General features: G+C 41.4%; 1 protein-coding gene across 5 annotated transcripts in view; it reads left to right on the top strand.

The window, feature by feature from the left end:
• The window catches only part of Atp10b (ATPase phospholipid transporting 10B (putative)), a 239,522-nt gene that overhangs the window by 211,509 nt on the left and 11,645 nt on the right, over positions 1-16,368 (top strand). For all 5 annotated transcript variants that reach the window (XM_052758459.1, XM_052758456.1, XM_052758458.1 and 2 more), the window contains 5 exons: positions 312-388; positions 1,627-1,752; positions 11,844-12,044; positions 13,820-13,900; positions 15,424-15,528. In XM_052758459.1, the coding sequence (XP_052614419.1) occupies positions 312-388; positions 1,627-1,752; positions 11,844-12,044; positions 13,820-13,900; positions 15,424-15,528 (590 nt within the window). The remainder of the gene's footprint in view (positions 1-311; positions 389-1,626; positions 1,753-11,843; positions 12,045-13,819; positions 13,901-15,423; positions 15,529-16,368) is intronic.

The following is a 16,368-nucleotide window of genomic DNA, read 5'->3' as shown; positions in this document are numbered from 1 at the left end:
CAGCAAAATCTGTTCTCACATTTGCAAAGGTCTTTCTGTAAAGTGTAAAGGACCACTCATGACTCTTTGGATCACCGTTGGTGGGGGAGGACAATAAAAAAAATACTCATTGAAAGATCTAAAATAAATTGGGGTTTCTCATCCACAGTTTAAAAAAAAAGACAACTTTCAGGCCAAATACTGTAGCAGTGATATCCTATTTAGAGAAACGTTGAAAGAATTCAACTGTGCAAATGGGGACACTCTGAGATTTCTTATCAGTGAGTGGTTGGACAAGGAATAAAGACACTCTGTGACCTCTCTCTTTTCAGGTGATGGAGCGAATGATGTAAGCATGATTCAAGCTGCTGACATTGGCATTGGAATATCTGGGCAGGAAGGCATGCAGGTAATGGACCCTTTAACGCTTTTTTCTCCCCTGCTCTCCTTCATTCTTACTGGAGATTTGAGGAATATCGTACAGTGCCAGAGAGACCTTCCTTTGAGCTTCATAGAATTATTAACTGACGGTCAGGGGTGTCTCCCATGCCTCTGTGTCCTCTGTCATCAAAATCTTACCATCCAGTCCTCCAAAAACAGAGGCACACTGAGGATAAGGAGCTTTTTTAAAAAGGCAATGGTAGCTATAGTCAAAGGCTGCACAACATGTAAGCCTTTCTCTGACTCCACATACCCTTCATGTGACCTCCATAATGAATGGCAGACATAGGGGCATTTGAAAATATTTTATTGCCTCATAAATTAATTGGTACAGTTTCATAGTATACCTATTCTCTAAAAATTCCATTTGGAGCATGCATACTTAAGCAAGATGATATAGTTCTTTCCCACTAAAACAGACCCTATTTTGTGATTTTTGAACCATCAGTGATCATGGTCTCATCATCAAGGAAGATATTGCTTAAATTCATTGCTGAGAATTAGAAAGGCATCCATAATTCTCTGTTCCCCTTCAGGTGTTTACCTTATGCCAGCAATGTTAGGTACTTCATATTTATGTGTTACCACAAGATAATTATAGATTATAGATTATCAATCATTTTTTCAGATAGTAAAACTGAGACTCAAGAGTTGAAGTAATCTGAAAAGTATTTATACCAAGATTTACAACCAACACATCTAAACCTCATTTTCTTAAGAAAATGTAGACTGTATCTTATTATAAATAGCCCCAAGCATAAAATGCCCATCTTAACATCGTGTAAATGAACTTCCCAACCAACAGTGTCATCTGTAAATTATGCCAATAGTCTGCTTGAGTGGTACCCAAGGGTGCTCAGGGGCTGGAGAACCACCCAATGGAAATCTGTTCTGGTTCACCCCTAGAACAGATACTAACACTGGGCTTTAATGAATGATTGCTGGATAAATGGATAGAAATAAGGGGCCAAGTAGAGTACTGGCCCCTCTCACTTGCCGTTCTTGGATTCTGGCAATCTTTCAGCTTCCAAGAAGGGAGGGAGGGATGTCAGAATCAAAAGAGCCACCCAAGAGCAACTACATGACAAGGGATCATTCAGGCCCCGAATGCTGCTGACTTAGAATAAAGCATGGTCCTTTAGGGAGCTTCTTTCGGGACAGTGGTGGGTGTGCATGAAAGCTGATGTCTCCGCTCTTCCCTCCCAGGCCGTCATGTCCAGTGACTTTGCCATTGCCCGATTCAGCCACCTCAAGAAGCTGCTTCTTGTGCACGGCCACTGGTGTTACTCGCGCCTGGCCAGGATGGTAGTATACTACTTCTACAAGAATGTGGTGAGTATCCCCAGCATAACCTACCACTCAGGCTTTGTGGTCCTTGCAAGAGGTCTGTCTCCTCAGAATAGCAGATCAAGGACGTTAGTCCACTGACCTGGACTTGGGATCTCACTACTTGTGTAACTTTGGGTAACACTGTTCATTTCTCCATAGGCCATAGTTTCCTCTATAATTTTAAAACAGGAAGGGGGCTGCTATCACTGGCTGTGATGTTGTCATGAGAATTGCCTATGCTGTGTGGAAAGCACCTGGCTCATAGGGACAGCATGAATGCTTATGTTGGTGGATCCTGGGGTCAGATTAAGTTCCATATTCAGTCAGATTCCCATATTTAGTAATTGTCTCCAAATTTAGGTTTCTCCATTTACAAAATGCAGGTGATAATAGTTCCTTTCTCGCATGTGCTCTGTGCTGGTCAGCTCTTCATCCATGTGGCAGAATACCTAGCATAATCAACTTGGAATTAGGAAAGATTTGGCTCATTCTTCTGGAGGTTTCAGTCTGTGGCTAGTTGGTTCATTTGTTATGGGGTCCGTGGCCTGTAATAATAGTGATGTGTACCCTAAATAAAGGTTGGTTTCTATCCTGATAAGGCCCCAAAGCAAGTATACACCAGATGAGCTATTAAAGCTACCAAAGGCTCCTGTTTTAAAAGTCCAAGATTAATAGTGAGAAATCAAAGCATAGCTGGACCAAGGGATGAAACAAGGGACTGAGTTTCCATCACCTACTTCAAGGATCTCTGATCCAATAGAACTCAACTCCTTTTTGCATCAGGAAAAATGGACGGTTAACACCGGGGTGATGGAAGACAAACGTAGTAGCCTCTAAAATTATATAAGTTTCCTCTTACTCCATTGTTTTAGGATCTGACATAGTCATCCTTATTCAGGAGTCAACTTCTCTGTTCAAAGTTTACATATGCATATGTAAAAGGACAGCACAACAAAAATAGTATAAATTCAGCCAACTGGATATGATATTGTCTCGACACTGTCTATGCAAGCAAGTCACTCCATTTGACTTGAAATTCACTCTGATCATGAGAGACAGTTTACTTAGAATTCAAAATACCCTACTTCATTTTTCCTTTGCATCCAAGGACTCATTCTTTTGAATCAGCACAGCCTCCTCTCTGCATTAAATTTGTGAAACAGAAAGGAAATGTCTCCAGCCAGCCACGCTCTCAAAGCTCAAGTGATATTTATTTCTAGCATGTTGCCAAGCTCAAAACTGCAATACTCATGCTGTATTATCTCCCAGCTGCAATTAGAGGGTGGGGAACTATGACTTCCACATCCGAAACCAATTCCAGAGGGATTAAAACCCTGCCTGCTCTGAAATTTGAACAATGAATTAATTACTGTACTGGAACATCGAGGGAGGAAGAGCAGGCACCCAATCCGAGACACGCTGTCACGGGGTTCAGTGTGCTCCCTGAGAGATGCAAAGACTGTAGCTAGGAAGGGAAAGTGGAAACCAGCCTCTGGGGGAAGGATATACTCTGTGATATTAAATTTTCAAGATGAGTGTCAAGACAAAACAAAGATTCACTTCATCTATTCACAGAACTACTGATGTCTGCTGTGTGCTAGGCAGGATGCTAGCCACTGGACATAGCGTGGGGACTGAACCAGGGAGACTATTCCCTGACACTTGGGGAGGTTTTGCCCATGTTGGGACAAGAAACTTCTTCCAGGAAAGGCTAGGCAACAAATACTTTCCGCTTTGTTGGTCACGGATGTCTAGATGAATCTTACTATGGAACCCAAGGATAGGAGCAGAAAAGGCCTAGAGTAACTAAAGAGAACTTTGGAACTTCAGGTACTTGTTGCTAGTTCTCAAATAGGGTAAAGTGAAGCTGAGTGTCTTGGAGCTATGAATATCATTGCTATAGTACTGATATTTATTACTTACATTCATTTAGTGATATTAGTGATGCCCTCACAAGTAGTTAAGACTAATAGTAATGGATACCACACATCTTGTGTACTAGATGGCAATCTGTTGACGTGCTATAAATGTGTATGTCACATTTAATACATACAAGAGTTAAAGAACAGATTGTAGTTAGTGTTAGAACTATGATAGTATTAATGTGTTATTATTAGTAATGATAATAGGGTTGGGGATTTAGCTCAGTGGTAGAGCGCTTGCCTAGCAAGCACAAGGCCCTGGGTTCAGCCCTCAGCTCTGGAAAATAATAATAATAACAATAATAATAATGATGATGATAATAAATAGCCTCTTCGAAATAACATTGACCCTGTCAGATATGGTGGCATTTAATCCCAGTACTCAGGAAACTAACACAGGAGAATTGAGACTTTAAAGTTATATCAAACCATATCTCAAAAAAAAAAAATTTAACTCAGAAATTAGAGCAAGTCTTGTAAAAATCTGCTGAGTAAAGACCACCCCTAACCGCCCCCCCCCCATCTATGCTTGGGTCTGAAACTTCTGCATTCCTTGAGGCTAGGTCCACACATCAAATGGCAGTGGGAACCCAGCACTCCTGGTAGGAGGATCTTGGACAGAAAAGAGTTGTCAAAACAAAAGTAAAGCCTGGGGTAGTGGCACATGCACTTAGTCCCAGCACTTGAGAGGCAGAGGCAGACAGACCACACTGAGTTTGAGTCCAGCCCAGTCTACATAGTGTATTTCAGGTCAACCAGGCCTCCATACTGAGACTGCATTTTAAAGAAAAGGACGTATTTAAGCAGATGTTCTGTTCACCCTTCTGAAGGTGAACCATCACCATCAGGAAGGTATGTGGTAACCCTCATAGGGTCAGCTTCCCATTAGGTTTCCAGCTCATGGACTAACTTTTATGAATTTTTGTTTGAATCCACAATAATGTTTTAGCATGACCTCTTCATACACTGCCATTATACATTGTTCTCATTCACACACACACACACCCCACCCCAAAGTCCTCTTCCACCTCCCAGTTGGTCCCCTTTGTTGTCTCAATTATTCCCCCTTCTTTCTTATTACATGTATGGCATTACCCTATGTCCCACCCCCTTTAAATTATCCCACCCATGATCCCTTCCTAGTTTCATGACCTAGGAACACACATTTGTAAATACCTTTAGATACACACCACATTTTCTTCATCCATTCATCTGGTTCCGTTCCCTGGTTGTTGTGAATGGTGCAACCATAAACATAGCCATGCAGTCCCTCCATGTGTTTACCATGAGTCACTGGGGCATTCATCAAAGCTTAGTCACATGACGGTTCTATCTTCAATTTTTGAGGGACCCTCTGTAGAGATTTCCACAGTAACTGCCCAAGCTAAGTTCCTGCATCTGTAAGTGTTCCTCCTCCATCGTCCTCTGTCATGCACTTTCCTGCTGTTAGCTCTCAGGGAGTGCAAGTTTAAGCTGCTAAGGACAGTGAACACTTTTTCAGAATCATTGGCCCATTTATTGGTTAGATAACTGTAGTGCTTAGTAGTTACAGTTATCTGTGGATCCTGAGTATGAATCTCATTTCTGATGCACAGTGGACCGTCTTTCTTTTGGCATGACAGAGACTGGACTGGTGTTTCTGTGAGGACACTTCTTAATTTCATCTAATTCTTCCTCAGTTTGGGGGATTATTGCCTGAACCATTGAAGCCCTATTCAGAAAATTCTTTCAGTGCCTATATCTTGTTTTCTCTCACAGCAGTTTTAAAGTTTCAGGTTTTACATTAAAGCCTTTGATCTATTTTTAATTTACTTCCGTACAAGATGTGAGAAGAATCTAGTTTCATTCTTCTACATGGGGACACCCAGTTTTCCTAGTGCCATTTATTTAAGAGGTTTCCTTCTGTCCAGTGTGACAGCTTTGTTAAAAATTAGACAATTATGGCATTAGAGAGATGGCTCAGTGGTTAAGAACACCACTGCTCTTCCAGAGGTCTTGATTTCTGTTCTCAGCAACTACATAAAATGGTTAGTTTTATGTTTAACCTGCACAAGGGGATCTGATTGCCATCTTCTGGCCTCAGGATGCACTGCACTCATATACACAGACACCACACACAAATGGAAATAACTCCTTTATTAAAAAGACACTTTTTCCTTTAAAAATTAGACTGCTATTATTACCATGTTAGTTTATTTCCAAGTCCCCTGTTCGACTTCATTGGTCTACATTGGTCTACATGTCTGCCTTTCCAGACAGTGCCAAGCTGTTTGTTTTGTTTTGTTTTTTAGTGTAGCTCTGTAATATAATTTGATTTGGGGTGTTACATTGTTTCTGGCATCACTCTTTCTAATAAGAATTGTTTTAAATATCCAAGGCCTTTTGTATGTCCTATATTTTGCTCTAGTTCTTTGAAAAATGTCATTGGGATTTTAATGGGGATTCCTGTCGATCTGTAGATTGCTTCTGGTGATCTTGCTATTTTTACTGTTAATTCTGACCATCAGTGCACACAGGAATTCTTTCCATCTTCTAGCACCTTAAAGTTTTCATTGTAGAGCTCTTTCATTTCCTTGATTAGTTATTATTTCCCTTGATTTTTATTCTTTAAAGCTGTCATAAGAGACTTTCCCCTTATTTCTTTCTTGGCAAGTTCATTATTACTATCCAGAAAAACCACTTAATACATATTAATTTTTTTATTATGCTACTTTTCTGAGTGTTTATCAGATCTAGGAGGCTACTAGTGGAGTATTGGGATCTTTAAAATATATCATCTGTATAATTACAATTGTTTTAGGTATATAAAGGAATAATTCCCTTATTGATAGGTACTTCCTACATTTCTTCTAATTTTGAAGTCTACTTTCTCATATATTACAAAAGTTATATAACTTGGTTCTGGTTTCCATTCACTCAATAGTTTTCGATCCTGTGACTCTCAGCCTGTAGGTGTCCTTCCAGTGAGGCCAGTTTCATGGCACCAACAGAACATTGGATCAGTTTTTCTTAATCCAATCATCCAGGCTCTATGTCTTTATTGGTGACTTGAAGCTATTTGTGGTTAAAGTTGTTATCGATAGATAATTCCTATCATGCTTGTTGTTTTTCTGGCTAGTTGTGTTTTGTTCTTTACTTTTCTGCTAGAGTCAGCTGGCTGTGGTTTACTGGGTTAGGCATGGTGGATTCCTTCCTAAGTCTCTTTTGTTCAGCATTCCTTTTGTGAAGTTTATTTCCTGTGCTTCTGGGATCGAGACCACCTGTCTTCTCTGTGTATAGTTTGTTCCTTTCATTGTCTTCTGTGGTGCAGAACTGCTTTAGCGAATGTTTTTTCTATTTTTTATTTTATTTAAAATATAATGACACCATTTCCTACCTTCACATCTCCCCTTATAAACAGAACCTGCTGCGTCCATTTAGTGTTGCTTCCATGAGCATGATTTCAGGGCTGTCCACTTTGTGTTGGATAACCAGTTCCAGGGCTCATACCTGAGGAAGACAAATTCTTTCTCTTTCCAAGTTGCCTGTAGTTTCTTATGTAGGGCTGAGGCCCCATGAGATTTCCCCCTTCCACTATAATATGTCTGTTGGTGTTGTCATTGTTCAGCTTTTGTTTAGGCAGCCATATTGGGAGGATGTCATGGGTAAAGCTTCCCTGTTGTTTCTAGGAGATCTCACAACAGATTTCCTGGTCCCATGTCTCTTACAGTCTTCTACAAGGTTTCCTGAGCCTTAGGTGCAGAAGTTGTGTCATAAATGTATCTGTTGGGTCTGAGCACCATGCTATCAATTGTCCTCAGTATTTTGAGCAGTTGATGTTTTCTGTGATAGACTCTGTCTGCTGTAAAGAGAGGCTTCTTTGGTGAAAGGTGAGAGCTATGCTTACCCGTGGGTATAAGAGTAAGTATTTAGAATATAGTTAGGAATTCTATCACTCTAGTAAAGTGGCAGCAGTATGTTGCTGAAGTTTTCCTGTGCCCTGCAGCCACTCAGACCCAAGTAAACACACAGAGGCTTATATTAATTTAAACTGCTTGGCCGTTAGCTCAGGGTAACTATTGACTAGATCTTACACTTAAACTCAGCCCATTTCTGATAATTTATATGTTGCCATATGTTCCATGGCTTTACTGTGTGCCATTACATGCTGCTCCCTAGATGGCGGGCTGGTATCTCCTCACTCAGCCTTCCTCTTCCCAGAATTTTCCTTGTCTGCTTATCCCACCTATAATAGTAGGTTGTCCTCTAAGACCCACTCACTATCCCCAGATCGTTGGCTAGATTTCCAATACAAGGCATGATTCCCTCCAGTTGAGCAGGCCTTGAGTCCAATTAGGGAGCTGTTGATTACCATCAGGAGATGATTGCTCCTGTTGCACCTTCAGGAGTACCTTGCAAGCAGGGCTAGTCATTGTAATGGTTCACAGGCATCTCAGTCAGGTAGAACTATCCATCATCCTCCCACCTTGTCAACTAGCTCTTCCTAGTACCATGAAAGTTAATCCTCAGAGAGCAGGCTTTCAGGTCAGACCCAGCTTGAATCTTCTAAATTGTGTCCAAAGTACATGGTGTCTTCAGCCACTAGGAGGCAACCAAGAGCAATAGCAATAGCCTACTGTTTGGGGGAGTCTCTTGAATGTCACCATCAACTAGTCAAAAATAGGTTCTTCCTACCTGGTGCTGGGGCTTTGTTAAATGGCCTCTGGCTGATGTGGGGACCATTTTCAGCCCAAGTGGCATAACTTCATTTAAGGTGTGTGTGCATGTATGTAATTTTAGATATACATTAAATTTTTCTTTAAGACTTTAAACATTCTTAGTGTTATTTGTTACTCTTTCCTTCTGCATTGACTACCCTCCCACTTCTGAATTAACCCATTCATATCACTTGGCTCTTGCTAGTCCCCTCCCTAGCACCCCTCCCCATCCTTATCCTTTTTTTTTAACTTTCTGGCTTCTGCAGTTACTCCAGATTAATATATTCCCATTTGAAGATAGGAACCAGAGATGAGAGAGAATATGTGACATTTGTCTTTATTTCTGTCAAATTTAAAAGTGCTAGGTATGGCACTTTTGGTTGCCAGCCATTTACTCTCAGGGATTAAGACAGCTCATTCCATGATTTCCTGCTTTTGAGGGTTTCTCATTAGAGATCTGCTGCCACTCTGGTATTTCTGCCTCTGTGAGTTGTCATTTTTCTCTTAAAGCAGTTTTTCTTATGACTTTATTAAGAAATTTTATTTTTTTAATTATGTGTGAGTGAGTATGGGATTTCTTCATGAGAATGCAGTACCTGCAGAGATCATAAAGGACATCAGATCCCTTGGAGCCGGAGGAACAGGCAGTTATGAGCCTGTAACAGTAGTTGTGGGTACTCAGAACTAAACCCAGGTCCTCTCAAACACAGTTCACACATCTTACCACTAATGGTATCCATACCTCACCACTGAGCCATCTCTCCAGCCCTCCCCTTACCACTTTTAATATTGTTTCATTGCTTTGTGTTTTTGATATGTTTACTATGTCATATTCCTCTGGCCATATCTATTTGAGACTCTCTAGACTTGGAGAGTTTTCTGCTATAATTTTCATTGACTAGATGATCTGTATAGTTTATCTCAGTCCCTACTTCTGTCCCACATGTTAAGTTCTGTCACTTGATCATACCTCACAGTTTAAGAACACCATAGTCATACTCATTTGCTTTTACCCTTATTGATATTTGAATACAGGATTTCATCATCCTTGACACTTCTTTTTTCTGCTCACTTTGGTCTTTGGGCAGTGCTTTCTACCAGGTTTTCTATTAGGTTCATTGAGTTTTCATTGCCAACTTTTTTTTTAAATCTCTTCCAATATGTCTTTTTGCTTTGTCCTTCAAATCTTAATTTCCTTGATGAATGTTCCTTCTGTGTTGTGACTTTCCTCTCTAGAGTCCCAGGTGAATTTAGCTGCCTGTTTGTATACTCTTTCAGAGCTTTTGAAACCTTCTTCCAGTTATTGATTTGAGTGTCTCTGAGTTCTTTAGTTGAGAAATTGTATTACTACTGAAGAGTCATGTGTGCTCTTTATTGAATTTCTGTCTAGCAGTTTGTGCATCTCTTAGCACTTGGGTTGAAGAACCTTCATACTGAGCTCTTGAAGGTTCAGTCCCCTGAAAACTCAGTCAAAGGAGAGCTAGTGGAGCAGCAACAGCATCTCACCACACAAGATCTAGAAATATACTTTAAATCAGTTACAGCCCTGGGAGTGAGGAGTGTCTCTGACTCTTTGGCCTATTCTTGGGACCTTTTTCCTCCTACGTGGTTGCCTTGTCCAGCCTTGATATGAGGGTTTTGTGCCTAATCTTATTGTAACTTGTTAGGCCATGTTCAGTGGATATCCTTGGGAAGTCTGCTCTTTTTTTTTTTTTTAATGGAAATGGAAGAGGAGTGGATCTGGGGGCAGGAGGGATGGGAAACTGTGGTCCAGATGTAATGTATGAGAGAAGAATAAAAGAAAATAATCAGTTACATCCCATCAGTGACCACAGATTTGAAAATGAAAAATTACAGTAACATAAGCCATGAAGTTAAAAATTATTCAGGGTAAAGGAGAGGGAGAAGAGAAAGGAGACGCCCAGTTAATTTTATGGGAAAGGGAGGAATGGAAAAGAATGTTAGAAATAGGAAAAGAGCAAGAGTTGTGAATCAAAATAAAAGAGAATTTAAACAATTCTCCCAATAGTGAAAAAGTTCAAAATTACATCAATGTAAGAGGGAGAATAAAAAGAAATTTAAAAACATTACCTTTTAAAGGCTAATAAGGTAAAGTTGAAATATCACTCAATGTGGAGGAGGGGGAAGAAATAGAAAATAAATAATAAAAATGCATAAGTAAAAATTAGATGGATATAAATTAATACAATATGGTTTTAAAACTGTGATAAATAAGCAAAAAATAAAAGGGGTGAGTATTGGGGTAACTTCTTTCTGGCCCTTCAAACTGGGAACTACAAGTGTGTGTGGAGGGACTAGGCCAGTTAAATTGTGACATCTCACCTGTCCTGTGGTTTATGTGACATCTCACTCTATGTTGGACAAATGTCTAATGTTCCCCAGAGCTTTCTTCAAAAGGGGGCATTCTTCAAAAGGGGCATTCTCCTTCCTTGCATATCAGGGACTGCTGGCAACATTTAGGTTTGTATGATATGGGCTAGGTACCATCCTGGTGTGGCTGTTTTAGCTGGGGGAAACGGTGGGTCTCCCAAATTTATTGAGAAGCAACCAGAGCATAGAGGACCTACTTTAATATTATTGTACCTTCAAAGTTTGAGTCCTTACAAATCAGGTGGCTTCAGAATTTGATCTAAGCCTGGCTTTCGACTTGGCTATCATCAAACCTAAGGGCAATTCTGAGTAGATGAGATTGTCCCTCTCTTCACATACAGCTCAGCATCTGAGCCTTCTCTCACCTAAGCCCTATGGCAAGTCAAATGGAAGCTCCATGATCTGTGGGTGTTTCCTAAACTCAGGGCCCCAAGGATAGCTCAGTCTTCAACACTTAATTCACTCTTAATACAACACTGGGCTGCTGCCCTCCTAGTTACAGTGTGGCAAAATGGGGTTTGTCTCCACTGCTGACTCATCCGCAGCTGTCTCACCAAAATCTACCAGGTTTGACTCATGAATATTGTGGGCTTGTCTTGGGGGACATCACCCAGCTTTCTTACCTGCCCAGTCTCCTCCCTGCACCAGGCTCTGTCACTTGCGTCTCCTGTGTGACACATCTTTGCTCCTGTCACTTCCTTCTTGGTTTTCCTAAGCTTTTCCTTTACTTCTCTTTAGGATCAAGTTTCTTTATTCTTACTTTCGCTCTCTCCTTTACGCACTCACACAGAAGCAATCCATAATCTGCCATCTTACCTGGGAATCCACAGCTCAGCTTTCGATCATCCCTTCCCCCACCTTCTATTACCACTGGGATACTATTTGTGTGTGATGTGCCGTGATAGAGAGCAAAATGATGTTCAGAAAGGTGATGTAGTTTGCCCAAGGTCACGGAGCTAGTAATGAATACGCCGGGGCATTTAAAACCTGGCCTCTCTACTTCCCAAACCATGCTCTCCGCCATCCTAGTCCAGCACACTGCGTGCAGGGACCTGACTCACGAAGGCATGCTCTCTTCCTGCAGTGTTATGTCAACCTGCTCTTCTGGTACCAGTTCTTCTGTGGTTTCTCCGGCTCCACCATGATTGACTATTGGCAGATGATATTCTTCAATCTCTTCTTCACCTCCTTGCCTCCCATCGTCTTCGGAATCCTCGATAAAGATGTCTCTGCAGAAACGCTCCTGGCATTGCCTGAGTTATACAAGAGTGGCCAGAACTCCGAGGTGAGGGGCTGCGGCAGGCTTGGGAGGTAGCTTCAGATTCTCCCTAACCTCTGACAGTTCCCTGCAGGTCAGAGAATGAGGATTGAGCTGAGGGTCAGGAACTCTACTGTCTAGCCACAGTTCTGCCATTTACTTCCTGTGTAACTTTTTGGTGACTCTGGTCTGTTTCATACTTGCTAAGAATGTTAGATAAGACCAGTAAGTATATTTTAATAGCACTTTAATTATATCCCGTGTCAACTGCCATAGCAGAAGTGGGGAGGGGGGGTACATATGGTAAGATCCCATCCCTCCAGGCTGTGAAGTACAGCAATTAAATGCCCGAGACCCAGTTACAAGCACATTTTCTGTTTCTCTAACAAAATACCAAGGGCTGGGTAATATCACAAAAGATTTTATTTAGCTCATAGTTTTAATGCTACAAGTCTGAGATTATGTAGCTCTGTCTGCTCAGCCCCCTCATCTCCATCATAACGAGGAAATGCATCCATTGTGATGGCAATAAATCTGAGAAGGGGAGATCACACAGGGTGACAGGAAGCTAGTGAGATTCCTAGGTCAAGATCACTCTAACAACTCATTCACATGGAAACTAACTCACTCTAAACCCATTCAGAAAAGCACCCTCCTTCAGTAAGCTAACCACCTCCCACTAGGCACTGTGGCAAACATCACCATACTGAGGACCAACCTTCCAACATAGAAGCCCTTGAGGACACACTCAAATCATGTCCAAACAGTAGCACCTGGTTCAGGGGATCCCTATGACTATCAACTAATCTTCTCAATGAATAAGGTACTCAAGAATGCTTCTATTTCACTCGAAGGAAGGCAGAACTAGACCTCAGCATAACATAGAGTCTAGCACTATCTCAAGGAAATTTAAGAAAGCTTAGGAAGTCATCAAGCGCGTTTCTATAAAGGCCGTACGGAAGCTCAAAAGGACCAGAAGAAATAATCCAAGTGGTGTGATTAGCCAAGGCACAGACAAGGGGGCTGGACAGAAGAGATGAGAGTGACATTGGAGCTGTAAGGAAAGAGCTTTGAAACACCCGCGAGTACAGCAAGTGCCTTGGCACCTTGAAGAGAGGAGGGCAAAGCCATAGATGGTGTTTTTAAGACCACTGTTTTTGTTGTTTTGTTTTGTCTGGACTGCCGAAGAATCAAACCAAACCAAGTCCTAATCAAAGACAGAAGAGAAAGCAATGCAGCACCCAAGAAGCCAAGCTAAAGAGGAGAGGGAGGGAACACAACCCCTCTTAGGCTCCTCTAATTTTTACCCTCCCCACAGGCAGGCTGGCTGCACAACAAAGTCCTTGAGTATCTAAAAAAAAAACCATAGTAAATCACGTTTCCTTTTTCTCAAAAAGGGAGAAGAGCAAAGCATAAGATGAAAAATCTTATCTCTAAAGTAGTTGATCTCTGACTCTTGGAAGCATTGATCCTGGTCTGTGAGTGAGCTCTCCACCTCAGAGAGCACTTAGTGACTTCAGAATAGCAGCCCTAGTGACAGAGCTAATGAACGGCATTGACAGCACTTCCTAGATACCAAAGCACAGTTGCATTTAGTCCCCTTGTACTACAAATTTTATGGGACAAGAAAGCAGTTCTCAGAGAAGGTTCATAATTTCTACAAAGTAATGTGTTTGAGTGGTGGAGCTAAGATGACAGGTATGCAAAGTATCATATTGGTGAGCTCAGCCACACAGAAGGGAGATGCTTGCAGACCAGAGGCTCCCTAGGATGCTGAGTTATTGGTGTGTTCTTCTCTGCAGTGCTACAACCTGCCAGTGTTCTGGATGTCCATGGCTGATGCATTCTACCAGAGTCTCATCTGTTTCTTTATCCCTTACCTGGTGAGTCCCATCCTAGACATATAAGTCATAGTGTGAAATTGGTCTTAGGTATACAAAATCACAAACTGGTAGTGCCATTTACAAACATCATGGCAGAGACTCTCAATTAGTAGCTAGGCACACACATCCAACCCAAGGTATTTGAGAAGACAGAACACTTTATGCAAAACTTCACTTCTTGGTCTCTTGAGAAACCAAAAGCTGTTACACTGGGAAGACAGTACAGAATTGATTCATGGCCCTGCTTAGATAAGGATTGTACTCTCAGAGAGCATGTTGTCTGACTTCCTCTGCCTTTGCATCTTCCTGCAGGGGCCCCTTCTCTATGCATGCCATGTGCAGGATACTATCACCTTTCAACTATATCATGTCTGTAATTCTCCTTTCTTCTGAGGTGACTACAAAGGATTTGGCCCAGCCTCCCAGGGAGAGGAGGCACCTTTGGGCAGAATGATGTCTTCTGCTTCTTATTCTCTATAGTTCCTGCCCTGGACCTGAGAGCGTTAATTTTCTGTTGCTGTGATAAAATACCATGACCAAAATTAACTTGATGATAGGAAAGGACTTTTTCAGCTTTCAGTGATCACAGTCCATCACTGAGGAAAGTCAACCAGGAACTCAAGGGAGGACCCTGAAGGCAGGAATGGAAACAGGAGCCACGGAGGAAATTTGCTCACTGGCTTGCTCCTCTTTGCTTGATCAGCCTGCTTGTTTTGTTTTTTCTAAACAGGGTTTCTCTATGTAGCCCTGGCTGTGCTGGCACTCACTCTATTGACTAGGCTGGACTTGATATCAGAAATTCACCTGCCTACCAAGTACTGGGATTAAAGGCATGCGCCACCATCACTTAACAGCCTAATTTCTTATAGCAACCAGGACCACCTGCCCAGGAATAGCACCCTCCCACATCAATCATTAGTCAAGACAATACCCCATAGACTTGCCTACATGACAATCTTATGAAAGTATTTTCTCAATTAAGATTCCTTCTTCCCAGATATGTCTAACTAAGTTCATGTGAAGTTGACAAAACCCAACCATCATACTGTCCACTCCTAGGCTTGACCTCTGTTGGACTATGATTTCCTTTATTATAATCTAGTCTCAGTTGATAAAGCCTCGTCTGTGCTCCCAGGGCATCTAAAAGGAATGAGTGCCATAAGGACTGAAGTATACAGAGCCATCTGCCCTGCCTAATAGACCACAAACTCCTTAAAGGTAGACACACATACCCTCAGCAATCAGTGCAGTGTCTGAGAATGCTCAAGAAAGCCTTTGTTCACCCATTCCACAGTGATTTTTCCAAACTTCACCAGAACCAACACATTCCTAAGCAATTTAATCCCATCCACTCATTTCTCATCTTGTCAGTTCCTTGAATCAATCCCTTCTTTTCTCCTTTCTTCTCACCATATTCCTTCCCCTGCCTTGACTCCCAGCTTCATTGTATTGAACACATAGCCTTAAATCCATGCAAGCCCAGGTATGCCTACTTGACATGCCCGTTTGTTCTTCCTCCTTAGACCTACCGAGGTTCGGATATAGATGTCTTTACCTTTGGAACACCAATCAACACCATCTCCCTCACTACCATCCTCTTGCACCAGGCAATAGAAATGAAGACATGGGTAAGGATCCCACGGGCCATTTAGCTTAAAAATCGTATTCTTGTTCATTGACTGAACTCAAATCTCCAAGTCCTTTTACTCTACATAGTTGATCTAGTTCAGTAAGCCCATGAGTCTCTCACTTCACCCCTAGAAAGCAGTGGAATTTGCAAAGATGCTAGCATTGCTGGCCTCAGCATCCAGTCATCATGACAACATAAAGCAATGAGACAGTTCCAAAACCAGACTTATATTGATGAAAAATTCAGAAACACTGCAGTGATAGGAAAGTCTAGCCTGAGTACAGCTGAAACTGTATACATGGCTATTATTTAACTCAGTTACCACATATCAAGCATTCCCAAATACCATGTTAGAATCTTAAATCATAAAAGGCAGACTGAGAAAGTGGCTTAATCAATAAGGTGAGGACCTGAGTTTGATGCCCAACACACACAAAAAAAGCCAGACATGGTGATTGAGTATACCTATAATTCCAGTGCCAGGGAAGTAGAGATAGGAAGATCTGTGGAGCTGGTTGGCTAGCCATTCTAGCTGAATCAATGAGCCCCATGTTGAGTGAGAGACCCTGTCCCAAAAAATAAGATGGAGTTTGAGGAAAACAGATACCAAAATCAACCTCTAGTCTCTACAACAACCCACACATACAAGTATAGAGAAAGAACAAAGATACAGAAAACTCACTGAGTTTTGTTAATCAGTAACTCTAAAGAGCTCAAAATTATATGCCATATAGTAATCTATGTGATTTATGTACATTACCTCATTTAACTTTACTATGTTCTTGGTGTTAGATTTTTTTTTTTTGTAACCCCATTTTACAGATTTAGAAACAGACGT

The sequence above is a fragment of the Peromyscus californicus genome, unplaced genomic scaffold (genome assembly GCF_007827085.1).
Source record: "Peromyscus californicus insignis strain IS unplaced genomic scaffold, ASM782708v3 Scaffold_3__1_contigs__length_106647218, whole genome shotgun sequence".
NCBI lineage: Eukaryota > Metazoa > Chordata > Mammalia > Rodentia > Cricetidae > Peromyscus > Peromyscus californicus.
The sequence above is the reverse complement of the archived record's forward strand: the minus strand, read 5'-3'. Positions and strand labels throughout refer to the sequence as shown.